This window comes from Tachysurus fulvidraco, chromosome 21 (genome assembly GCF_022655615.1).
Source record: "Tachysurus fulvidraco isolate hzauxx_2018 chromosome 21, HZAU_PFXX_2.0, whole genome shotgun sequence".
Lineage (NCBI taxonomy): Eukaryota > Metazoa > Chordata > Actinopteri > Siluriformes > Bagridae > Tachysurus > Tachysurus fulvidraco.
Genome location: NC_062538.1, coordinates 4,472,816 through 4,499,132, shown reverse-complemented (window position 1 = coordinate 4,499,132; position 26,317 = coordinate 4,472,816). Strand labels below are relative to the sequence as shown.

General features: G+C 38.8%; 1 protein-coding gene across 7 annotated transcripts in view; it reads left to right on the top strand.

Moving 5' to 3' along the window:
* gria1b (glutamate receptor, ionotropic, AMPA 1b) overlaps positions 1-26,317 on the top strand; it is an 80,070-nt gene that overhangs the window by 27,918 nt on the left and 25,835 nt on the right. For all 7 annotated transcript variants that reach the window (XR_007139024.1, XR_007139023.1, XM_027153481.2 and 4 more), the window contains exons 4-11: positions 1,408-1,592; positions 3,186-3,239; positions 9,248-9,406; positions 10,077-10,244; positions 11,397-11,501; positions 11,903-12,013; positions 14,668-14,874; positions 17,195-17,652. Coding sequence is in view for 5 of the 7 variants with exons in the window: in XM_027153481.2 (XP_027009282.1) it covers positions 1,408-1,592; positions 3,186-3,239; positions 9,248-9,406; positions 10,077-10,244; positions 11,397-11,501; positions 11,903-12,013; positions 14,668-14,874; positions 17,195-17,652 (1,447 nt within the window). In the remaining 2 variants the exon portion in view is untranslated. The remainder of the gene's footprint in view (positions 1-1,407; positions 1,593-3,185; positions 3,240-9,247; positions 9,407-10,076; positions 10,245-11,396; positions 11,502-11,902; positions 12,014-14,667; positions 14,875-17,194; positions 17,653-26,317) is intronic.

Sequence of the window (26,317 nt, the reverse complement as noted above, 5' to 3'; positions counted from 1 at the left end):
ACAGTGTGAGACAGATTCCACAGAGCAATGAAGTCCCAATCAAAATCACAGTGTGAAGTCTAACATCAAGTATTTCTCCAGGAAACAAGCACAACAAGGTCAAGCTGCTTCCATGTCGCTTGCCAAACACTAAGATTCGTTTTTATAATTACCAATCAATTTCAGGCTCTGGTAAAATTTACAGCTTGTCAGGTCAAGATGCTTCAACATCAGATCACAAGTTAAAGTAATTTACTATGAAAATAGTTTAGGATTTCATGAGAAAATCATTTGTGTGATCAAGCCTGTGAGGTTTTTGCTTCGTCTTGCTAGAAGAACTAAATGTCCCTCAACTCTCTGGATTTATTTCACATTTTTACAAAATCTTTTGGAACTTCTGCTCATGCTGCACCACAGAGCAGCACATTATCTATCCTCTTTAATTTACATGAGCTCTCATACGTCCACGTTTGTCTAGCGTCGCCGGATTGTGACAAGTGAGACAATGCTGCACCTCCCACCCAAAAATATGACCCTTAAATCATTTCAAGTTCAAAATCAGCAGACATTTGTTCTTATTCTTGGCTGATATTCCAGAGCACATTTATGATTGCTAGAGAGAAGCAGCTCAGACCGTGTAAAGTGCAGGCTTTCAGACTTCTTACATATGAGACTCTTTCCAGAGTAGAATAATTTCCCTTTTATCATGGACCTGATTTTAATTTTAAAAGCAATAGTACCATCATTTCAAGCCATTAGAGCTATTTTATTCCTAGAACTTTCTGCTCATCTAGATGTAGATTTTAAATGCTGTGTGACATATTAACATATTATTTATACTTGCCTTTTTTTTGTAATTTTTAGATTAACCTAGTTTATTCTAAGTGGCCAGTCAATTATGTTTATACAGTAGCAACTTACATTTATACAGCTAACCGATTGAGGATTATGGGCTTTGCTCTGGGGCCCAAGAGTAGCACTTTGGTGATGCTGGGATTCAAACTCTTGACCTTCTGATTTATAGTCTAAAGTCTTAACCATTGAGCTAACACTTCCCTAATAGCAGCTTTGACTCTAGTCTCTCTGAGTCATCTATATCATTGTGTGATTTATGTCATAGATACATGGTGGTCTTTGGACGCCACTTTTTTGTCAAAAAATAAAATAACTGTAAAATTTAGAAAACCATCTTTAGAATATTAAAGACTTTTAGACTATTAAAACGTATCTATTTGTACCTATTTGTACAAAGGTGAAATAGAAAATGTAAGAAACGTGTAAATTGGTGGTTTATGGAAATTGTATAGAGTTTGTGAAAAAAAAAATTTTTTGAGTCAGGTTCATATTGCAATCCTTTGCAGTGTAACATTATGTTATGGGAATCAAAGTTTAAATGGTTCTTCTCCCCCCCTGTCTTCTTTCCTGTAGGACTGACCGTTTTACAGAAGATCCTGGACACTGCTGCAGAGAAGAGCTGGCAAGTGACATCCATCAACTTTGATACTCTTACAGAGGCAGCATTCCTTAACTCCATTCAGGACCTGGACACCAAAAAAGAAAACAAGATCATTCTGGACTGTGAGCTAGAGAGACTTAACTCCATTCTTAACCTGGTAACTATATGTACTGTATATATTTAATCATGAACCAGATAATCTGAGTCTTCCATCTGCCTCTTCCATCAGGGTCTGGCTCATGAGTCGATGTAGTCATGAAGACTTTGCTTGTGCTCGGTGGATGGATGTAATATTTAAATGGTTTTGGGAGATCTATTTGAAATTTTTATCATGTTAATTATTTGATCGATAATCGTTTGATTAGCAAAAAATGATCCTGCTCATTCATGTAATTATGCAATCAAACTTTCATGTAGCAGCAGGGAAATACATAAAATCATGCAGTTACAGGTCAAGAGCTTCAGGTCAGTCATCAGACATCAAATATCAGAATGTCAGAAAATGTGACCTTATCATTGACTTTGACTGGGACACGATCTGTGTTACAGGGCAGGTGGATTTGAGTATTTTAGGGTTTATTAAAAAAAAAATTATCATGTGGCTGGTACTTCTGCAGGTGGAACCACTTTGTTACTGAGACAGAGGTCAAAGGAGAATGGTCAGATTGGTTTAAACCAACAGGAAATCTAACTCAAATCACCACTGTTTACAACCAAGGAGCGCAGAAAAGCGTCTCAGAATGCAGTTTCTAGTTTGACACCAAAACGAAGGTTTCATCTTATCCTGTTATAAAGAAACTCTCATTAAATCATATGGAGATATTACAAGTGATTATAAGATATTATGGAGCACGATTGTTGTTGCCAGACCGGTGGATTTGAGTAGTTCAGGGTTTATTAAAAAAAATATATCATGTGGCTGGCAGTTCTGCAGGTGGAACCACTTTGTTAAGATAATAATTAGAAAAAGATAATAATTGTAATATTAAAAAAATAAATAAACTAAAGAAGTAACACAGCTCACTTGTACCTTTTGTGGCTAGTTCAGGAAGTACAGCTTACTCTGTTAATTAACAGATCAGCAATCATCCACAAGAGATCAAATCCATGAGGCACAATAGACGTCACTTTCCAGTACAAATATATGTTTTAAAGGATCAATTCTCCTGTTTGGGTCTTTTTTCTCAAACAGTTGATTTATAAAGCCTAATCGATTTGCCAAAGCTATGGACCATGTAATGCCTAAAACTTTGAATATTACTGTAAAGGGATTTGTCAAATGTGGTTGCCAGATCCCCAGCCAGTTCTTAAACTTTGCTGGCAGAACACTGTTTTTGCGTTTTTGAAAATCCCCAGAGATTTTGGAGTATAAAACCGTAAAGCAGTCAAAAAGCATGATCTATTGACTTGTCACATTTGGCAGCCATCTTGATGCTTGGGTATAAGAGCCTTCATTCGGTTAAGGCTTAGAGTTGCCAGAGGCTTACTATCGCTCACAGGTGTGTGAAGTCCTGGAGCGCATGTAGTCATTAAGGCCCATAATTGGGGTTCCCATGGTGACAGATGTCAAATCACACAATCTCGCACCCTCCCAGGGAGGAATAGAAGACGATGTGCAATTAATTGCTAAAAAAATGGGACTAATTAGTTTCTGTCTGGGGATCCTACAGAGATTTAGGCTATAAACAACAGAATGTTGGTATATGCATATGAGCATGTGTAATGGACTGTTTTATGTCTCTCTTTTCAGATTGCAGCACAAAGAAAGAATCTGAAGAATTATCACTTCATCCTGGCAAACCTGGTAAGTCAGACATATAACCGGACACGTAACCAGTGTCTGCATTGGAGCGGAACAGCCTTATCTTTAATACATCCGGAAATCAATTGCAGCACGTCACCACCTTTATCTTATAAGTATTTTTTTTTTTGTCTGGTCAGAGCGCATGTTCTTTTAAATGCAGAACACAATGCAGACAGATTGCTGACTGCCTGCTGAGTTAAAGACTTATCATCCCTACTTCTGCATGGAAAGCATCGATGTCAGGTGTCTTTTCATCTGCAGCTGTGGGAGTGTTGGTGTGAGTGTGAGATTGTAGGAGTGATGGTAGATTGTGATTTGTTTTAAAGCATGTAGCATCTGATTTTATTTTCCTCTGGCACAGTTTTACTTTATGCAACCTTTCTTAGAATCTGAATAGTGCTAGATAAGGTGTCACATTCAAATAGACATTGTGTTCACTCACTTTGTTTCGCACATCTGATGAAACACCGTGTGACACAGTGAGACGGGGGATGCAGGTTTCGCAGCAGGCCTTGTTTCTATATCATTAGCCAAATGGTCTTTACAGAAATGAATGTCAATATTAAATCTTTTTTGTTCCCTCCTGCCTGCTATAAAATGTTTTTCCGCAGTATTTTTAACACACCAAGCTCTGAATAGTGTACTACTGATTTATTATACATTCAGAAGCCCCGCAAAACATCAGTTCCATAAATTTGCATGAATAATTGCTGATTTCTAATCCCATACCTTTGGATGTGCTCCAGAAGTTAATCTATTCCCATGAAAATGAAGCTCTCTTGTGTCAGTCTCCAGTTTTTTCCACTTTGAACACACATTATTGTCAGTTTCACAAGGATGCATAGTGATGAACTCTTGCTACAAAAAAAAATCCCACTTTCCTCTTCTGTGCAAATCATTGTGATCTACAGAGCCGCTGAAGTGAATGGTTATTCTTTATACGTTTTTTTTATAAGCCAGTAAATAAACATATCAAGGCCATTAGTTACTATTTAGAGGCCATGTAATAAGTCTCTCCTGGCTACAATATAATAATGTCCTGACCATGAACTGTCATGAATTATTAGTCTTTATCCGTTTTGAAAATTCACTCAAGGTGACATGAAGGGGCGAATGGGATATTATCCGTGTCACAACTCCACTGAATCCAGTATGTCATTACGTATCATTTCAAGATCGAAACTAAATGGAATACTATCAAATCTTCATGCTTTGATTCTGTGTGTAACTCATTCAGAAAATACTAGCTTGATAAGTGCTTTGTTGCAAAAAAAAACACCCAAAACAGACAAAAGAATACCTTTGACTCTTCACACTTTTTATTTTTCCCTCATAGTGAAGTATTTCTTCTGTTGCTTTCAGAGCAACGTCAGCAAAATGCGGTTCATACAGTGCTTGAAATTTCCAGGTTGCTCTGGGATCAGGGAATAACTTTCTCAGATGTTTTGCAAACCGTTGTGCAAACCACTGACATGTGGCTATTGTGATTCTTAGCAGTGTGAAGTACACAAACTCCCTCATCAGAAGTCACTGTTCTACCTGGTGTTAAAAAGTTGAGCTCGATCAGTTGAGCTGAAGAACCTGATACTTTATACCAGGGGTGTCAAACTCTTGCCTGCGGTGTAATTATATTTGGCCCGCGAGATCATATCAAATGTGCATTACAGCTGGCTAGCCGCATGCTCCGCTAATACTACAAATCCCAGAATGCCTTGCCACTTTATTGATGCGTAGTCACGAACAGCAAGCGCCCCTCATTCTCTGTTGACAGTTGTTAACAACAATGTTACAGTCACATCGGGCAAGTTAATTCCACCCTCCACAAAAATGGCCCACCGAAAGATGGACAATAGAATCTTTCAAGACAGGTGGGAGGCAGATTAACTGTTCATGAATATAAAGGACAGACTTGTTTGTCTTGTGTGCTAACGGAGCTAACGTGTCTGTAACGAAAGAATATAACATAAGAAGACACTATGAAACGAAACATTATGAGAAGTATAAGGACCTGGACATAAGGCAGAAGTTCCAGAAGGTGGAGGAGATGAAAAAAAGTCTGGTTTCCCATCAGATTATGTTCATGAAAGCAAAATCAAAAAGTGAAGCTGCTGTAAAGGCTGTAAAGCTTTATTGTGGCAGCAAAGATCGCAAAATCTGAGGGAGAGTTTGTGAAAAAGTGTATGGTCAAAGTTTGAACACCACTGATGTGTCTTTTATTTCAAATTTAATTTCTTATGTGTTTGTAATATAAAGCTCTGGTTGTTCCAAATCCTGTGTTCAAGCAAAACAAGTTGCAGTTAATTTTTCAATAAATATTCAGTTTGGCCCGTGACTTTATCTCAGTTTTATATTTTGGCCCACTGTGAATTTGAGTTTGACACCCCTGCTTTATACTAATGTTGGTTTCTAAATCACTCGCTCCTTCATCCTCAATTGACACGTAGTAAAGTTCCAGCTTTACATGTTAGACATGGTTCTGTAAATTTGTGCCTTCTGAGCAACTTGTCGCATCCTTTTAGAGTTGGTTAAGAGGCAGGAATTTGGCTAATAGTAGAACACGCAATGCAAATATGTATACAATGAAATTAAATCCGAATCTTGGACATTTTTCATAAATTTAATATCTCTAGCGGGTGCCCTTTTTTAAGATCAGAAAAATAGGACATACTATCAATGTCCATATGAAGGACCTGAAAAAATCTCTACAGAAAAAGAGCATTCACATGCAGTTTTTCACATTTGCTTTAGTGGAAAATGTAAAAATGTAGATTTGTTACATTCACTCCACAGAAAGCAGGGTAACTCTGAGCATTCTGGTATCTTTAAAAGTATAAGTCAGAATTTGGGTTGAGTCTAAATAAGGAAGTCTAAAAGTAGGAAAAAGGAAATCATTGACATTGATAAATATCATTGTAATTTTTAGATAGCTATCTAAATGTAGTTAACCAGACAGGATTCATGCTGATAGATGTCTGTTATCTTCAATGCTAACAAAAGCAAGCTAACCTGACAGAATTTCTGACAGGATTTTTCAATCTTGATTGATGTCAGTAATCTTTACTGCTAACGCTAGGCAAATGGATGACATACGCTAACCTGACCGATCATAGCTAGTTGACTCACATTTGTTAAGCTGACAGAATATAAAATAAAATGTTAGTTAAAAGTGTATTATATAAATCCATTCAGCTAAAGAGTTGGCCTGATCATTGACATAGTTTAGATCTTAGTTCAATAAGATTTCAGGAGAAGGAAATTTAAAATCTGAACATTGCCTAACAGAGTCCTAACAAAGAATTTTGTCATGAGTCTGTATTTGAAAGTCTAAAAGTAGGAAGATTATTTTAGATAGCTAGCTAAATGGAGCTATCCTGACAGGATTTGTGCTCATAGAATTTTGTAATCTTCAATGCTAGCACAAGCAAGCTAACTTGACACAATTCCTGAGAGGATTTTTCTTTACTGTTAATGCTAGCCAAGTAGATAACATGTGCTAACTTTAAAAATTTTAATCATAATTCTAGATGGTAGTCGCATTAATTAACATAAGAGGATATTTAATAAAAATGTTGGTTTAAAAAACTGTATTAAATAAGCCCATGCACCTGAAGAGCTGACTGCAGATCTTGATCCTATCAGATTTCAGGAGAAGGAAAATTAAAATCCAAAGTCAGACATGTTAATTAGAGTAGGAAAAGTCTTAGCAATGTTCAATTTTCCAAACAGGAAATTTGGACAAATAGTCATTCAGCAGTGACAAGCTGTGAATTCACAAGAAGCATTGTGAAATTTGTAATTGGGCTAGATGAGAGGAGCACAGAAACTGTAATTCCACATGAAGCATGTAATTGCACTCAGCAATAATAAAAAAGATATCAGCCTATAAATAATCATAATAAGAAAGGCTGCAAGAATGCAACACTTGAGTGAGAGAGACCTATGCTGTATATCTGAGTCTGAGCCAGTCACCTCAGGATTCCCACACATAAACACACACACAGCTCACGAAGGCTAAAAGGTAATCAGCGCACTTTATCAATGTGGAAATAACCGTATCCTTATAAAAAAAAAAAAAAAATCCGATCTTTGAAATGGTGAACTGTGCACCTGCCTAGCATCATGCTATTCAGTGCTTCAGTACCATATTGATTAACTATTATATTTTATAACGTTTATTTTCTCTGGGACTGACTCTACCTCAAGCTCATTCCTTTCAACCTTAACCAAGATGGATAGTAGTGCATAAAAAATCCATTATGGAAGCTCAGAGTTAGGAGCTTTATGTATTTGTGTTTGCCCGAACCGCTGCAGACTCAGTGGTATTTTCTCTGAAGAAATTTATCTCTAAAGACTAACGTACCTTATAATTAAGTCCTAAGTAGGATTAGTCTGCATCTGCTCCACTAATAGAATGGATTTCATTCTGTCTAAACCTACTCTTCTTATTATTCAGTGTTTAAAACATGCTGGGCTTAAAGCTAAATTCTTACGTATCTTTATTGGAATTTAAACAACATATTTTTTTCATCAGCATTTTAAATCAGCACTTCTTAGTCTTTAGTCCTCTACGGATTCCTTAGAGGATGGTAAATGTCACTGTGTGCCCAAGAAAGGATTTGTTTTTATGTTCCTCAAACAAATTGGTGGAATTCAGTGAAAATTTAGTTCAATTTTGTTCAAATGGTTAAGGCTCTTGGTTGTTGATTGGAGGTTTGGAGTTCAAGCCCAAGAACGGCCAAGCTGCCATTGTTGGGCCCTTGAGCAAGGCCCTTAACCCTCTCTGCTTCAGAGGCACTGTATCATTTCTGGCCCTGTGCTTTGACCTAGACCTCTAAAGTTTTACTAAACTTTAAATATTTTTGAAGAAAGAATTTCAGTGTGCTCTAATGTATATGTGAAAAACTAAAGGTACTACCCAATTAATAAGTTAGATGTCGTAACCCTGAAAAATAAATCAATCAACAGGGTCAATTTTTACTTGACAGAGACTGTTGGTTTGTTACCTCACTGTGTCCACCTGTTCTATGTTAGGCTTTAGTTACTCCATTTACAGTATATGATGTGTAATTTCCTGTTTCAACACTAGTTGATGTTCCTTGCTTCATCAAATACCTTACCTTTACTTAATGTCGCATGCTTGTGATTAAACTCTGGTTATGATTTTTTTATATTCACAATAATAAGCTTATTCCGAGTATACACGCTTGTGTTCTGTTCTCTCACAGCATGCTACAATTACATTATAGCCAACTTATTAAGTTGGTGCAGAATGGCTGTAAATTATGGTTGTTTTGCATATAAATTATTTTTATTAAAGTGTATATCGTCTATGGTTTTTACTATTATTTTTTTATATTTGGCTAAAGAAGAAAATAATACTTACTCAGTAGGGGTACAACGAAGCAGAGATAGAAAATAGAGATATAAAACCCTGCTCCCTGCATCTCACAGTCCGAGAATTGCTGCTTTAAATACAGCAGGATTTAAACTGTATAGTCTTAAGTGAATTCCTGTGACATTGCTGTGATGTGTGATTTGTATGGTCTGGTCTTTATCAGCAGTCATTTGCAGACTTTGGCAGGAAGGAATTAGAGTTGGGTTTATAGTGAGCTCATAATTTGCACTGACCCATTAGTTCCCCAGAAGCTCTCCGTTGCACAACTATAAACTGTTGTAGAAAGGACATTATTTACATTTATATTATTTAATGCCCAGTGTCACCCAAATGAGGATGGGTTTCTTTTTGAGACAGGTTCCGCTCAAGGCTTCTTCTTCATATCATATCAGGGAGTTTTTCCTTGCAGCTCATTAGGGATAGGTATAGATGTGCATAGGGTAGAGATACAGTATACTGTATGGTAACTTACTTTTCCTTTTTTTTTGTCTATACTTCTGTAGAGCTGCTTTGAGACAATGCGAATTGTTAAAAGTGCTATACAAATAAATTGTACTGAATTGAATTGAAATTGAAATTCACATACTAAAGCTTTAAACAATTTTGCTCTTAGGGCTTTCTGGACCTGAATTTAACAGATTTCAGGAAAGGTGGAGCCAACATCACAGGATTGCAGCTAATGAACTACACAGACCCTAGGGTTAGCAGGACCATCGACGACTGGCTGGAGTTTGACAGCAAAGACTTGAAGAGCCCTAAGAGGAGACTCAAGGTGAAGAACAGTATTATCAGTGACAAGAGGATTTGCAGCAAGCTCTTACAGATATTGATTAGTGCTGGGTTTGTAAACACACTGTATATGTGTCTGGTCTGATATTTCTTGCAGAATTACCAGGGTCTAATTTAATTTGCTTATTTTTTTTATCTACTAATGAACCTGGTGCACAGTTGGAAATTGAGCAACAGGCAGTTGGGTTTATGTGAATTTGTGCTAATGAGTAATACAGTATTTTTTATTTTCCAGTTACTAAAAGAGAAATAAAATCTTGAGGTAAACAGAAAACTTAAGCTTCAGACCACACCTGCTAGCTAACCAGCTAGCTAACATAGTGAATATCTATAAACTTTCTTGTCACTACGGTATATTTTAAAAGTTTAGCTTTCAAGTATTAAATAAATTATTAATGTATGACAATAAAACTCATGATTCCTGACTACTTATGTGGATTTACCAAATTTTAGCTAGTTTTCTAGACTTTCTAACTCTTTCGTTTTCTTCAGTTAGCTGTGTGCTAATATTTAAGTAAAATATAGTATAAATTTTCCCAATTAAGTTTTAATCCAAGTTTAATCAGAAATCTGTTGTTGAATGTAGAATTCAAAGAACCTGTCCTCTCATTGCTCACTATAACACTCACTCGTGTCTTTCTAAACCCACACAGTACACAGGAGCGCTCACCTATGATGGTGTGAGCGTCATGGCTACTGCTTTTCAAAACCTCAGGAAGCAACGTATCGACATCTCCCGGCGGGGGAACGCAGGCGAATGTCTGGCCAACCCTCCAGCACCGTGGGGCCAAGGCATCGACATCCAGAGAGCCCTCCAACAGGTTTTACCCACACACACACACACACACACACACACACACACACACACACACACACACACACACACACACACACACACACACACACACACACCTCATTGATTTAATCACCAGACAGTTTAATCAGTTCTTGGACCGTCTGATAAAATGTGATTCGGAACTCATGAGGCATACAAAATGGTGGATTAAGATAAAAGTTAGAGATGAGAAAGTATGGAAAATATGCATACTATTACAGCAGTATAATATTACAGATTTTACTGCTTCCCATTTTCAAAGAGATCACTGAATTAATTGTAACATCACAGCAGCATCATATTAGATTTATATTAAAAGCATGTAATGATCCAGAAATGCTTTCTCTGATTTTTCTGTGTATACTTTTTTATTCTTTATTTTTTGAAATCCTGCAGGTTAATTTGAAAATTCATCAGAAATAACATTTGAACCTATATTTTTACTCTCGATAGCAGAGCATAACATCGATGATAAACATTTTATTTTCAGACAGACAGATTGTTATTCAGCTCCAACCTTTACATACAGTCAAAGTCAAAAACATGGTATTTATACTAATATAATTAACATACTATGTTTCACAGTAACAAAAGTATTAATAGTAAAAATACTTGCTAAGTGTTTTTATTTACTGTACCTCATCCTATAGCAGCTATAAACAAAATCCTTTATCCTGAAGACTTTCCACTTTATGGTGGAAATCAAACTGACTCTAAAAACTGGACACGTTCTCATACCTGAACGTCTCTTTTGCGAAACTCTCATACTGTACTTACCTGATGCCTTTGTTATAAATTAACAAAACATTTTTACATTTATTCTTGGGTTGCGATTATATAGACGGTCCCTCTAAATGATTTTACTTGGTACAGGAATGAAAACATATTAAAACTTGTATATTAATCTGTTTATTAAACATGTCATAGTATTCTAAATGTATATTTTTTGTGGAATTATTTAAAATAAATCATACAAAAGGGATAACTGGTGTTTTTTTCTTTTGGATCAGACAAATTTTTGCATTATTACTCATTTTTAACATCTTAGAATGCATGTTAAGGGAATCGAGGGGTGTAGGTGGGGTGGTGTACAAACTTTTACACTCAAGTTCAAAATACTGTATGTTATTCTCTATAGGTGCAGTTTGAAGGTCTGACAGGACACGTCCAATTCAACGAGAAAGGACATCGAACTAACTTTACAGTCAGTGTAATGGAGCTCGTCCAGAGTGGACCCAAGAAGGTAAACCTCTGGTTTCCAAACACCCACATGATGATTTCTCTTTTTTACGCTTGTCAGTAATCGTTCCCATCTATACAAAATATATATTTTTAGACGTTGTATTTTATTCTTTGACATACTTTACTCGAGGCTCACAATTGCACTCGTATTTATTTGTAGCTTTGCAGAATATCTATGTTCTTCCTTCAAAGTTTGCCAGTGAAGGTGATTAGCTGTAGCTGGTGCCTCCACCTTATCTCAGGAACACAGCGAGAGTGAAGTGTTAGTCGCTGGAGGGGTGAAAAGGGTGTGCATGCATTTCCAAGCGCTTTCCCTTCTTCTTAAGCCTTTAATATGAATATTTATCATCCTAAAAATAGCGGCACCAAAGTTCCTGCGCTGTTTCTTTCTTCTGTCTGCAGGTGGGCTACTGGAACGAAAACGAGAAGTATGTGAGCACGGCGACGTACGCCCCCTTGCTCAACGAGACGTTCGGCATGCACAATAGGACGTACATAGTCACCACCATTCTAGTAAGTGGCTCTTGTCAGAGTCATTATTTCTGATTTAGACACAATGTACCGTTCGTGAGCTTAATATAGACAGGAGCTAACTTCCATAGGTAACATTTTGTCGTTTTGTCGAAGGATCACAGGTCAGGCGGCTTGGTATTAACACATCTTAGGCTTCTTACCTCTTATTTTCTGACAGGTCTAGATTGTATTGTGCTACAGTAGATCGAGCATCACCAAATGGCGGACCGCGGTCCGGATCCGGACTGAGTGACGGGTCTGCCCGGACCCGTTAAAATTCTAATATTATCATATTAAGCATCTCCTTATTATAATCTAATATTATAAGATTATATAAGCTCTTTGATATTAATAAAAAGATAAATATTTCGTTCATGCGCAGTTAATCTAGTTATTACGACAGGAGCGTCATCAAAAGCCAAGCCAAAAACAGATGGTTTCTGTTCCATACTCCAGAGCAGAAGGTGGCAGTAATGCACCTAATTACACTGGCAGGACAATTAAGATTCAATCTGCTGGCAGGACAGTTACATGTCCATTTCTCTCACTAGGAACGCAAAATGGAAAGGGAGTAAGGAGAGGTGGAAAGGAGAGAGGAAAAAGGGAGCTGCTCAAAGCTCTGCACTTTTCTTTTATTCAGTAAATTCTGCCCTGTTCTATTTTACTTGAAATGTTCTTTTGCCTAAGTTTCCTGTGTTATTAATGTAGTTAATGTTTAAAAAAGGGGCAGCTCAAAAGTCTTGTGTTTAATTTTTTTCTTAAAGATTAAAAGCACTTTCATTTTATTCAAAAGATTCTGAATGTTTTACATTACTTGAAATATAGGCCCTAAGTTCAGGCTGCTCAAAGCTGTGTTTGCACTTTTTATTTATTTTATTCAGAAGAAATTCAGCGTCTGTTGTCTGTTACTTGACATGTAGTAAAGACAACTACAGGATTGTTTTCCATTCAAGTCCCAGACAAGTTCAGACTTTGAAAACACTTGAAATTTAACAATAAATTATATAGAAATGTGTGTTATTGATTTTATTAACATGAGGGTATTTTAAGTGACAATATAAGATTCGGACCTTTGCTGGGAGGAAATTTTAGTAACTGGACCTCTTTGAATTTTAATTGAATACCCTTGTGCTAGATCATATGACACTGAGGTCTGTCCTGTTACAGTACATTTTATTTACTTTCCTTTGATGCTTGTATCGTCGTGGCTGTGTTACTCAGCACCGAAGCAAATCTCTCTTATGGCTTTCTGTGCTGATTTCACTCTGTTTGAAGGGTGCAGCTCTCCTCTGAGGGACTTATTAGTTAACTATGTTTGTTAGTAGCAGAGCTTGCCTGTCTGGAGCTTGCCTGTGTGTATTAAAGTAAAGCAGAAGGACTCTTTTTTTACCGGTATCCCTGCCAATAACATTGCAGTCTGCAGGTTGGAAACAACATTTGCCTGGTCTCCCTCAAGTCCTGGACTCGGCTTTAGAGAGAACCGCATTGCTGAAGTCGTATTTATTTCTTTCACTACTGCCACTGAACATTGTGAAAATTTTATAGCAACATACACGTCATCAGGAAAACACCTGTGTATTCATGCAAATACCTAATCAGCCAATCACGAAGCAGCAGCCCAATGCATATAACGCTATCAAACACCATTCTACTTAAGAGTGAGCGAGACCTCAGAGACGATGATTGTGAAGTGTTTATGGGTCTCTTTTTCATTCACAAACATCTCATAGAATGCTTAAACTAACGTACTTGGTGAGAAATATTAAAAGTAATCCATTGTACTTATCCCTAGTTATACCTGGATATGATTATATATAAAAAGTTGTGAATATGTGAGACACTTGTGAATATGTGAGAAGTGAATATACTTTATAGACTTCTCGTCCCGCAATAAACGTGTAGTACACTCGAATGTAGGGTTCTTTCTTCCGTAAGAGTGGCTAAATCCTGTCGAGTGACACGGAGAAAGTTCGAATCTACAACCATCCATGGCTTCGAGTCCATCGGAAAATAATTGGCCCAGGCCCACGTCACCTTTCAGAATGTCGAGTGTCTGACACAACACGATAAGTGCATCCCAGACAGAACCGGCGAGCATGCTGTTCCACAGGGAAGGAAAGGAGAAAAGGAAGAACCCTGTTGTCTGTCTTTTATTTATTTATTTTTTTTCTAAATAAGCTGACCGTATTTTCTAAGGGCAGGCCACAGCTGTTATTCACAAACCCCCAGCAGTCGAGGCTCATCCCTCTAGTGATACAGCAGAGAGCTTTAACTGGATGAGTGACTCAGGGGCCAACAGTTTTGCACCACACACAGGTCAGCAGCAGGATGATAGAGCGGTATTCTCCCCTACTTGTTTTGCAACCAGCCTCACAAGGCCCTTATAACAAGCGGAAATCCATTTGTGGCCTGTCGAGGATGCTGTTCCGCTCATTAGGAGCACAGTCTGCTGGCCTTATTTTGGTGTTCGGGGACATTACACATCCTCGTTTTCAACCCACTCGATTTTACACCGCAAGCATTTTGACGAATCTATTTCTCCTTAACGCGGGTTCATCGCACTTTAAAGACGGCCGAATCGTTACGATGCCAAATTGGTTTAGATGTTTTGGGTGGCTTGAACGTGTGCATTCACTGCTTTGCTCCAACCTTAGGAATCTCCCTATGTGATGCTGAAGAAAAATCACGAGCACCTGTCAGGGAACGATAAGTACGAGGGATACTGTGTGGAGCTGGCTGCCGAGATCGCCAAACACGTAGGCTACTCCTACAAGCTGGAACTCGTACCAGACGGCAAGTACGGAGCCCGAGACCCCGATTCCAAAATGTGGAACGGGATGGTTGGAGAGCTGGTGTACGGGGTAGGTTAAAATCTAAAAGCTCTTGGAATAAGGACATTTCCATGTATATAAGCTTAAGCCAAAATCTCTTAGAGAAGCAAAAAAAAATGCAAAGATTGTCACATAAAAACATTAGAAACAATATTCACGTTAAATGTCAAACATTCTTGATTACAAGAATTAAAAAATATATATAAATTCACACATGCACATAACTGTGATTCAGGTACGCTGTAGATTTACGGACACAACATGACGCGAATCGCAAATAAACGTTTGTACACATGAGTGTTTTGTTTGTGCTGTAAATAGAAATAAAAACCCTTTCATTCGCAGGCTGTTTCAATGCTACTAGCGTCACAGGTGGGAACATTTATCGTGACTGAAAAATTTACTGCGGTAATATCAAGCTGTAATTTTGAGCAACTTTAATAAAGTAACGATTTAATTTCGTCTTCAAAATGGCGGACGTGGCCTTATTCAGATTTAATACTCGCCCTCGGGTCATATTAATCTGCACACACGACTCCCAGTCCGGGCTGCACTAAATTACACTGTGAGCACTGTATTAGTCTGTTTACATAGACACACACAAAGCCTTGCATATTGCGCATGTAAATGTTAATGCTCCCGATTGCATTTGTATTACGACAGAAGCGCAAAATATTCACTACATGCTACTGTGGAAGCTATAGAATTCTCCCTAGAGCTGATTAGTAATTCAGCTTGGTTTGCAACTGAACACAAAGCCTTGAGTTGATATTGTATAATAAAATAATCGTGAATGATTTAAATTAATCAGCACTGAGTTAATTTAATGCTTTAGTTAGAGCAAACCTGAGGAAAAATCTTTTATAAAATAGAAATGCAAGAAGATTCCAGATTGTTTTGTTTGTGTAAATCAGGGACGGTTTCTGTCTTATATGCAGATTTTTTTTTTTTTTATTTGTTCTGGTGTGTTTTTAAGGTCTATATTTGCTCTATACTGTACATTTAGACATTCCTTCATGTTGCCTATAGGGAGAATTTCTCCATTCTCTCTCTCTCTCTCTCTCTCTCTCTCTCTCTCTCTCTCTCTCTCTCTCTCTCTCTCACTCTCTCTGTCTATCCCTCTCTCTCTCTCTCTCTCTCTCTCTCTTTCTTTCTCTCTCTCTCACTCTCTCTGTCTATCCCCCCCTCTCTCTCTTTCTCTCTTTCTTTCTCTCTCACTCTCTCTCTCTGTCTATCCCCCTCTCTCTCTCTCTCTCTCTCTCTCTCTCTCTCTCTCTCTCTCTCTGTCTATCCCCCCCCTCTCTCTTTCTCTCTTTCTTTCTCTCTCACTCTCTCTCTCTGTCTATTCCTCTCTCTCTCTCTCTCTGTCTATCCCCCCCTCTCTCTCTTTCTCTCTTTCTTTCTCTTTCTCTCACTCTCTCTCTTTCTATCCCTCTCTCTCTCTCTCTCTCTCTCTCTCTCTCTTTCTCTCTCTCTCTCTCACTCACTCTCTCTGTCTCTCTCTCTCTCTTTCTTTCTCTCTCTCTCACTCTCTCTCTTTCTCTCTTTCTTTCTCTCTCTCTCACTCTCTGTCTATCTCTCTCACTCTCTCTCTCTCTCTCTCTCTCTCTCTCTCCAACGTTGACACAAATCCCTCGTGAAAAGGATAACGATGCGCTAACATAGGTGGCCCCTAAGAGTCGAGGACTCAACAACCCGATGTCCGAGCTATAAAAACGACATTTTGACAGAGTCGTGTTTTTCTAGTCTCTCTTAATGTCTGTTCCAGTCGTCTGTTACTCGTCCTGGGAGCTCCCCAGCAATGCCGTCGCTTTTTAATGACTGGCTGATTGACAGAAAGAAGAATGGGAATGATTCAAGGGGTTTAAAAGTGACAGGGCTTCCATCTTGTCAGAGAAGAAAAAGCTGTGTCCTAAGAGAACTGAGATATAATTGGATTTAAGATATCTGTATATCTCTAGTGACTCACTGAGTGAATGTGAGCATTGTATGGATATTATTTAATATTCAGTCTGGACAGTGGTGCTATAAGAGGAACGTGTTTCGCTCGGTGGGAACAGGCTCTTTTCGCGCATACACACACACACACACACACACACACACACACACATATACACACACATCCTTAATGCAATGCAACAATCAGTCATTTAAATGAATGGGGTATAAACTTATGCATATATATATATATATATATATATATATATATATATATATATATATATATATATATATATATATATATATGGTGTGTGTGTGAATTTTATCTATGAGTTAAAATTAATATTTTTGATTTTTTAAAAGCAAATCCAATATGTCAGTTTGCTCTCTTTGCTATTTCGCTGTACAGAAAGCTGACATAGCCGTGGCTCCTCTCACCATCACTCTGGTCCGAGAGGAGGTCATCGACTTCTCCAAGCCCTTCATGAGCTTGGGCATTTCTATAATGATCAAGAAACCCACCAAATCCAAACCAGGCGTCTTTTCCTTCCTGGACCCGCTGGCGTACGAGATCTGGATGTGTATCGTGTTTGCGTACATCGGCGTTAGCGTGGTCCTGTTCCTGGTGAGCCGCTTCAGTCCGTATGAGTATCACGGCGATGAATCAGAGGAAGGTGGCGAGCAGCAGAGCCAGAACCGGACGCCGTCTCCGGAACCCGGACAGTCGCAGGGACAACAAGGCCAGAGCCCCAGCCAGCAAGACAAGCAGGAAAGAGGACCCGAGTACAACAATGAGTTTGGGATCTTCAACAGTCTGTGGTTCTCTCTGGGTGCCTTCATGCAGCAAGGCTGCGATATTTCACCAAGGTAAGTTCTTTGAATTTCTATGATCAAGATAGGAATGAAAGCATTGAAGGCGTTCAATAAAACTTAATAAGACAATAAAAAAATTACTACAGTAACTAAAAACACAATAACGTTTAGTTGCAAAAAAAGACAACAACAAAAGTAAATCCAACTCAATTTAAACTAAAAGGCAAACATCAATAAAGCAAATGAAGCTGAAACAGGAAAAGCCAGATAGAGTAATAAGGGGAAATCAGGAAGATGGAGAGAGAGAGAGAGAGAGAGAGAGAGAGAGAGAGAGAGAGAGAGGAATGAAAGATTTATGAATCATCAGCAGAGATGATATTCCAAATCTGGAGCGTGAGAAGCACCTGGGGACGAGAGAGCTTTTAGGATTTTTTTATATTTTTTATTCATTTATTTATTTTATTTCTGATTACATATGGAAAAAACTCTCACTTTAGATTCCAACAAACCTTAAAAGTTAAGTCTGTGAATCTCGAACAAATCAATAACAGTCAAAAAAGATTGCTGGGAAAAAGAAATTGGACATTTCTTTTCAAATAGCAATTTAAATTCAATGTGAGGAGGTAATGCATTAAACCACGTGGACATACGAGCGAGCGAGTACTGTGAAAGCAAACCTAGTTTTCCGTCTGAAGTTCCGTTTGGATGGGAAAAGATCTGAACATACAGAGCATCTGTGAAGTAACGTTGCCAGATATCTCCACACCACTCATTCAGAGCTGGCATTTGAGTTTGTCGGTGGAATAGAAATCGATTGGGACATTTTCAATCTGTATTTTCAGTCAGAATGGATGATTTTTTTTTGGCTTCAAGTCTGAGATAAAATGAGTCAGGACTCGTGACGGCTTTCGGTGTGTTTTAGCCGTGTGTTTTTTCCCTCTGTTGAGAACCTTACACAGAATTTTAGAGGTTGAAGGGAAATTTTGAGCTTCTTATGAACAACCACTTGGAGCGTCTCGGAGAGCAGAAATGGGTTTGATATCAACATTTACATTTGAGAGGGAAAAAAATATCTGTTTTTTTTTTTTTTTTTTGGAACTTTTCTATGAATATATTGCCTCTAGATAAAAACAAAAATACTTATAAAACACTACAAATTCAAAGTCCTGAGTGCCTACTTTCATTTGAGCTACTTATTAATCACCACTGTGGAGTGAGACGTGATAAAGATACTGAACATAAACACAAACAAACAGGAAAAAATTCTATTTTTTGGATTCTGGGAAATAGAGAATCCATATACTTGTGCTAGGAACACAGTACTTCAGTATTTTATCGTTCTACTCTTTTTTTTTGTTTTTCCTAAATACGTCTAGCAAGATATCGAATCTTTACCATCATGTCATCATGTCAGTCTGGTTAAACCTTTCCAGCTTTGTGCGCACACAGTCTAAAAAAATCGGACATGACGAGAGGTTCAACAGAGATATTCTGGTGATCATTACACCACCGTGTGAAACAAATCCAATCTGAATAAGGTTTAAGCTGTGGTGTTTTATTTTGGGTTGTTTTTTTTTTATGGTATGAATTCGTGTCATGGTCTGTGGTGAGACGTCAGTTCTGACCCAGTTCTGTATAACGGTGTGCGTCTTGCTGCAGCTATGTATTCCCTGACCTTTCATTTCCCACTCCCTTGAACCGAAGCTGTCTCTTTCCTTCGTCTGAACTGACACTTGTCGTACTATTTTCTCTTGCCGTTAGTCATTATGGAGAGCATTAGCGTGTTGTGTGGCTGAAGCATCGTGCGATTGTCTGTTCTCTTCCCCTCATTATACCCGAGATGGTCTCCGAGCCTCTGGAAGTTGCGGCTCCTCAACTGTCGTTTGACATTTAGATACGACATATAAATATATCCTTGGCTTGAGGGAAGAGCTGCCTCGACTCAAATTAGATTCCGCTCTCAGTCAGGGACTCGGGCTGCCGTCGTTCTCCTCGCTCAACAGCTGCAGAAGACGTTCCCACTGTCCGTCTCTGACTGGCTAATTAAGGTCAGACTCGTTGCCAAGCAGAAGGTCCTTATGAAAATCTTCACAGAAGCCATTGATCTGCTCTTATCGGGCAATTACACATAGGAGCACAGGGAGAAGGACGGGCTGCGCTCCGGCCCCATGTGACCCACTGAGACGTGTGTTATATCAGGTAAATCTGAGGGAATGAGAGAATATACAGCAGCGTGACATGAATCATCTTTTCAGTCCTTCGGGGCTTTTTTTTTTCCTAATGAAAATCTCAGCTCTCTGCAGTGGTCTGAGAGGATGATTTGCAGCTGCTTATGAATATACTAAATCAGGCTCTCTACATATTCTGCCAGTCTGTTGTGTTGTTTTTACAGTTCAAGCACTAGAACATTGTATGTATGGAGTCATCAACACTCTAGAGCCCTGATTTCCTAAGATCCCAAATAAAGAGCTCTAATTTGCATGCAGAATCAGACGGATTATGCGCGCCGAGGGTGATTTTACTAAGGATCGTTGCACGAATTACGTCAAGGGAAAAGAAAGACGAGGAACAGGGAAAAGGGTGGGAGATTTTAGCAGCGAAAAAATTCAGCTCGGGAGAAGTCAGAAGTCGTTTGGAAAAAGATTGAAACTTGTCAAAACTGAAATTCCCCACATCACCCAAATGAGGATGAGGTTCTCTTTTGAGTCTGGTTCCTCTCAAGGTTTCTTCCTCTTCCATCTAAGGGAGTTTTTTTCCCCCACCACAGACAATCTCGATCACATCAGGCTTGTTCATTGGGGATAAACACAAACACATTTCATTATAAGACTAATAATATAAGTCTAACTTTTTGTACTATGTTTCTTATGCTCTATAAAGTTGCTTTGAGACAATGTGCATTGTTAAAAGCACTATACAAATAAATTTGAATTGAATTGAACATGTGTAGGGGGGGGCACGGTGGCTTAGTGGTTAGCACGTTCGCCTCACACCTCCAGGGTTGGGGGTTCGATTCCCACCTCCGCCTTGTGTGTGTGGAGTTTGCATGTTCTCCTCGTGCCTCGGGGGTTTCCTCCAGGTACTCCGGTTTTCTCCCCTGGTCCAGAGACATGCATGGTAGGTTGATTGGCATCTCTGGAAAATTGTCCGTAGTGTGTGTGTGTGTGTGTGTGTGTGTGAGTGAATGAGAGTGTGTGTGTGCCCTGCGATGGGTTGGCACTCCGTCCAGGGTGTATCCTGCCTCGATGCCCGATGAAGCCGAGGTAGTTCGGATAAGCGGTAGAAAATGAATGAATGAACGAATGAACATGTGTAGTTGGATATCAAGTATAGCGCATATTAAAGGCTTGAGGAATATAAACTCAAAATAAGGGGACAAATCTCTACAGTATATTGTCCCGGTGTCTGCACAAGCCCCGGAAACTAAACCTCATGAAAACGTTGTCCATCATATTATATGTAAGAACACGTGCAAAGTTCCCGTCACGTCACAAACTCTGTTTCAGCACAGCTCGCGAACATGTCCGCCTCCGTCTCAACCTCCCGCACTCCTGCACTCAGTCACCGTCATTTTCACCTGTGTTTATTTCTGTATGCACAATTTAATGCTCTTTATAGTCACACCTTTGTTCCAATCCACACACTGCGTTCAGTTCTCGTCCTTTTGTGACTTTTGCCGTGCCTGCATATTGCTGTTGTTTGTAAGAAAATACCAATTAGACTAAAAACAGCAAACGTTAGGTGCCACAGTGTCGTACACTTAGGAGAATATTCATTAAATGAACTAAAATCAGGCAAGTACGTGGTACATGCGACAGCACAATAGTTGCTATTAGCATGAAGCCAGATTTTTTGAAACCGTATTTGTTTGTATTCCGGCGGCGCTTCGTGTGACGGACAGTGTAGGCACCAACGTTTGAACCACAGCTCAGTCTAACAATATAAAAAATATGTAGAAATAATAGCTTATGTACTCAATAGTGAGTGAGGTTTTACTTTAAATATGTAAGATCCTGTGGATGAGAATTGGAAGCTAAATGCTGCTTCACTGTCCTGCTAGATTTGAAGCAGTTGTGCAGGCATGTACAGTATTGTCAGGGTCATGCTTGGACATTCCCTGCCAGAACAATAGGGGGCGATCCGGCAGCATGTTTAGTGTCACGTGTCTTTGTTTTTCTCTTTTCACCTGTCTGTTTCCTGCCTGTTCTCACCAGTTCCAGTGGGCTGTTACTTACCCTACATGTTTATTTTAGATGCTTTCTATGTGGCTTCGCAGAGTCCTCGTCTTTTCTTCGTCTTTGGGTTGTCTGTGTTATGTTGTTTACACTGCAGCATAGTTGGTGTAGGCAACTGCCCTGTTGATGTAATTTTGTTAAGAAAGTGTGTTTGTTTTTGTTATCCCCACACTTGGAACTGGTTTTTATCCACTCCATGGCAACTGAGATTTCTATTCCTGCAAAATAGAATAAAAAACAGTTTAATTATCAAGAAACGAAGACACGAACACAAGCATTTCGACTGTTTCAGGTTTAAAGAGAATAGGAAAAGGGGGCGGGGCTTGTAGGTAGAGTCAGTTAATATTGGAGAGTTCAAAGCACTTGAGGGAATTTATCCCTCCATTCATTCATCCATTCATCCATTTATCCATCCATCCATCTATCCACTCATCTATTTATTCATGCATCAAGCTGTCTGTCCATCCATCCATCGATCCATCCACCCATCTATCCACTCATCTATTTATTCGTCTATCCAGCTGTCTGTCCATCCATCCATCGATCCATCCACCCATCTATCCACTCATCTATTTATTCATCTATCCAGCTGTCTGTCCATCCATCCATCCATCCATCCATCCATCCATCCATCCAGCTATTCATCTATCCATCCATCTATCCATTCATTTATCCATTCATTCATCTATCTATCCATCCATTCATCCATTTTCTGTAAAATGTATCTCACACTGAGTCATATCCAATGGGACCTTCCAACCTATTGCAAGGAACACACACACACACACACACACACACACACACACACACACACACACACACACACACACACACACACACACACACACACACACACACACAATCTAAAGATGCCAGTAATAATAATGATGGTAACTCTGATGGTAATTTTTTTCCCCCAAATCAGAGTAAAGATCAACAGCTATCATAGGAGTAGAGAAGCATGTACTTTGACACCAATTCTGTATAATGATATTGTATTTATTAAGACATTTTCTATGTATTTATAATTAATTTATTTAGATATTAGTTTTGTTGCAATTTGAAAATATCTATTAAGCACACATCGATATTTTATCTCTTGTATAAAATTCTGGAAATCGGTTCCCTCCATTTGAAGTACAAAAGTGTTTGTCCTTGATAAATGTCAGGGCTGCCACTCAAACGCTCAGCGCTCGCATGGTAATTCATGTCGGCTCATGCACACGTGGGCCTTATCATCTTAAAAGAACGACCCTTTCCTCCTGGCTGTGTTACTTCAGTTAGCTCTGTCTGATTTTTAGTGCAGCTGTTTAATCTGATAAGACATGTGAATGGATTTCTTCTCCTGCACTGATAAAGGTGTAATGGTGAAAAAAAAAAGAAGAAAAAAAACGAGCTCGTCCCATTCATCTTTTTTTTTTGGGAGACAGACGACAAACGGAGTAGAAGTCAATCAGGGTCGTTTTGTCTGGTAGCTGCTTTAACGCGAGGTCAAGAGAAGGTAGTATAGCTGATTAGCGAGCTAGTGCTAAGGCTTTAGCGCGGCAGATCGGCCTGGTGTGGTTCTGCTAGCACGACACTGATGCACATGGAGATTATGTCCATATCTATATCTATATATTATATCATCGACTGACTTCTACAGTATAAAGATCGATTCATATTTCTTTCCTGTCACCGTTCATGCTTCAGGATTTTACGCCGTTTATCTGACGCGATCTGATGTTGGCATTGTCACGTGGCTACGAGACGGCGGCTGTCTCTCACACAATACCGTGGAAATACTGAAATGCTTCGTACGTGGCCGAAGCCTCTGCGGTAGTCTCTACTTCCTCTCCTTGCTTGCAGCTTGCACTGGCTGATATTAGATTATGCAAATGGACTAAGCCTGATGTTAATGGTTTCAGCACTAAACAAAACGGTTGGTGCAGATTTAAATGTCAGAGTCACAAGGAACCATTGTGACGGAGAAGGTCTCGATTTATATGATTTATCGATTCCGACTAAAGACAATACAGTGTGATTTATGGTAATGTTCGCATGCATAACATTATTAATCTAGATTATTCTGACATTTTCACACAGTGAAGCATTACGTGGGCATTATCATGACAGCGCAGTGTGCACTAATGTGCACCATCACAGCGAATTGCATCATTTAAAAGCATTTATTTTTATATTAACCTGCTAAAGGCAAAAGTATACCTCATCTTCTGCTTAAGCCTGGGTAAAAATGTCGGTGCTGAACTTTGGCTTAATAAATATGTTTGTTTTTATTGCCTTTTTTTTTTTTCAATTAAACAGAAAAACAAAGAACATTAAGTCTTATAGAAATGAGTTCATTTCCAAAAGGCTCTTGGTTGTTTTCTAAAATTAAGAAGCTAAAGCGATCTAGACCAATATCTGTCCTCTTGTATTTGCTTTTTTTTGTTTCGAGATCTATTTTATACAGTAGTTATAGTGTGCTAATGATAATAGAGTCTCAAATGCCAGTGTTATACTATGTAGTGAGCGTTTTTAGTGAATTTGAAAGCGTTTTTCGAATTGTTTTGGAGAGGATTAACTTAAAAATGTGGTATCGTAGTGGTCAAGGTGTTGGACTGTTGTGAGTTCAAATCCCAGGTCCACCAATGCCCCTTTTCCACCGAGGCAGTTTGAGTGCTAGTTCGGAGCCAGAGCCTAATTTAGAACCAGTTCTTTCTGTTTCGACCGCCAAAGCACCGGCTCTGAACCAGGAAAGGTGGTTCTTAAGTAGTACCAAAACGTTGCTGGTCTAGACTTAAGAACCGCTTGAGTTAGGAGCTGTGGGCTGGGCTACTGTTAGCGCCTTTGATAATGTACCTTAAGTATACTAATGTTTAATACACTTTTACTTTACCGTGATATGATCAGTTATTAGCACACATGATAGTAGGTAACTACATGCTAAGGCAAAATTTTTTCTGTGTTAATAATAAAATAACGTTGTACTTGTCGATTACTTTATCGTTGTACTTGTCTAATGTACTTTATCGATTACAAACTCCGTTTATTACACGGAGCTGCACGTACACGTTTTATTCACCGCGTTTGGATGCCAATGTAGGTTAACAAAGCCATGAGCATTAACGGTAAAGCAAAATCCGCCATTGTTGATGTTGTGTTTGTGTTTGCCGCTGCTGCGCTAAAGTTGCTGGGACACGTGAAACGTATACAGTGACGTCAGACTCGGCTCTGTGACGCTCTCTAGCCGATGGAAAGCAAACCGATTCTTAGAAGGTTCGCCAGTGGAACCAACTTTGAACCAGCACCTGGTTCTTGGTGGAAAAGAGGCACAAGATGCCACTGGTGGCCCTTAATCCTAATCCTCAGTTCCAAGGCTCTTAATCCTCAATTTCTCAGTTTTTACATAAAATGAATGAGAGTTTGCCAAATGTCAAAGGTGTAAATAAATAAATAATAGTGTAAGGAGGTCAGATAATAAATGTAGAAATGTAAACCCTATGTTTCTTTTCTAATAAATAATTGAGTGTTGAAGCGGCAATGCTGGGGGATGGACGAGGAGGCGGCAAACACTCTGAAGGTTGTACAGAAGTAACTAAAGACCAAAGTAACATATTTTCAAATTTTATCAAACTGAATAGCAGGTACAACCAGTGCAGTACAACGTCATCCACCTTCTTGTTTGTTTTGAGTTGAATGGGTCACATGACTTATAACATATAACACATGAAGTATGTCATCCTTGTCACTGGTGCAGACAGAGAAAAAGAAATGTATTTTTAAAATGCGAACGTAACCCAAGATGAAATTACGTGCATAACCTGTAGTTTACAGCAATTAAAATACACGTTTAATTAGACTTACATACATACTGTACCTAATCGTTTAAGGTCAACTACTCATCGTCTGAGCTACACCCCGAACCCTTAACTCATTAGCGGGGTGCTTTTCTCTCGTGTAAGGCTCTTCAAATAAAAAGGGTTTGTCGAAACGAAAGAATACATGTATGGGGCTGGAAGAAAGAGGATCCTTTCAGCCTTTGAGGCTTCAGATCATGTCACTTCAAGGACAGTTCTGTGTAAAATAGAAAAGTCATTACCTGAATATGAATAGGTGCTTAAAGAGGTGCCTATGAGGATAGGAATATCGCACAAGGCAGATTCAATGGATTGGAGGAAAATGTAGGGTTTAAACAAAAAAAAAAACCCCACAAAAATAGGAATAGCTGAATACAGAAACCAGGGGGAAAAAACAGGCAAACAACCATAGACAATAAATAACAGGTACATATTATTAAACGTCTGGTGACTGTGAACGGGGGGGTGCTGGTGTTGGCTGATGTTTGTCCGTGGCGTTACGTGACAAACTTGTGAGGACCTTTAGTTGGTTCCAGTGAGGGGATATTCTTAAATGTAAATAGAAAGAAAGAAAGAAAGAAAGAAAGAAAGAAAGAAAGAAAGAAAGAATAAGGAAGGAAGGAAGGAAGGAAGGAAGGAAGGAAG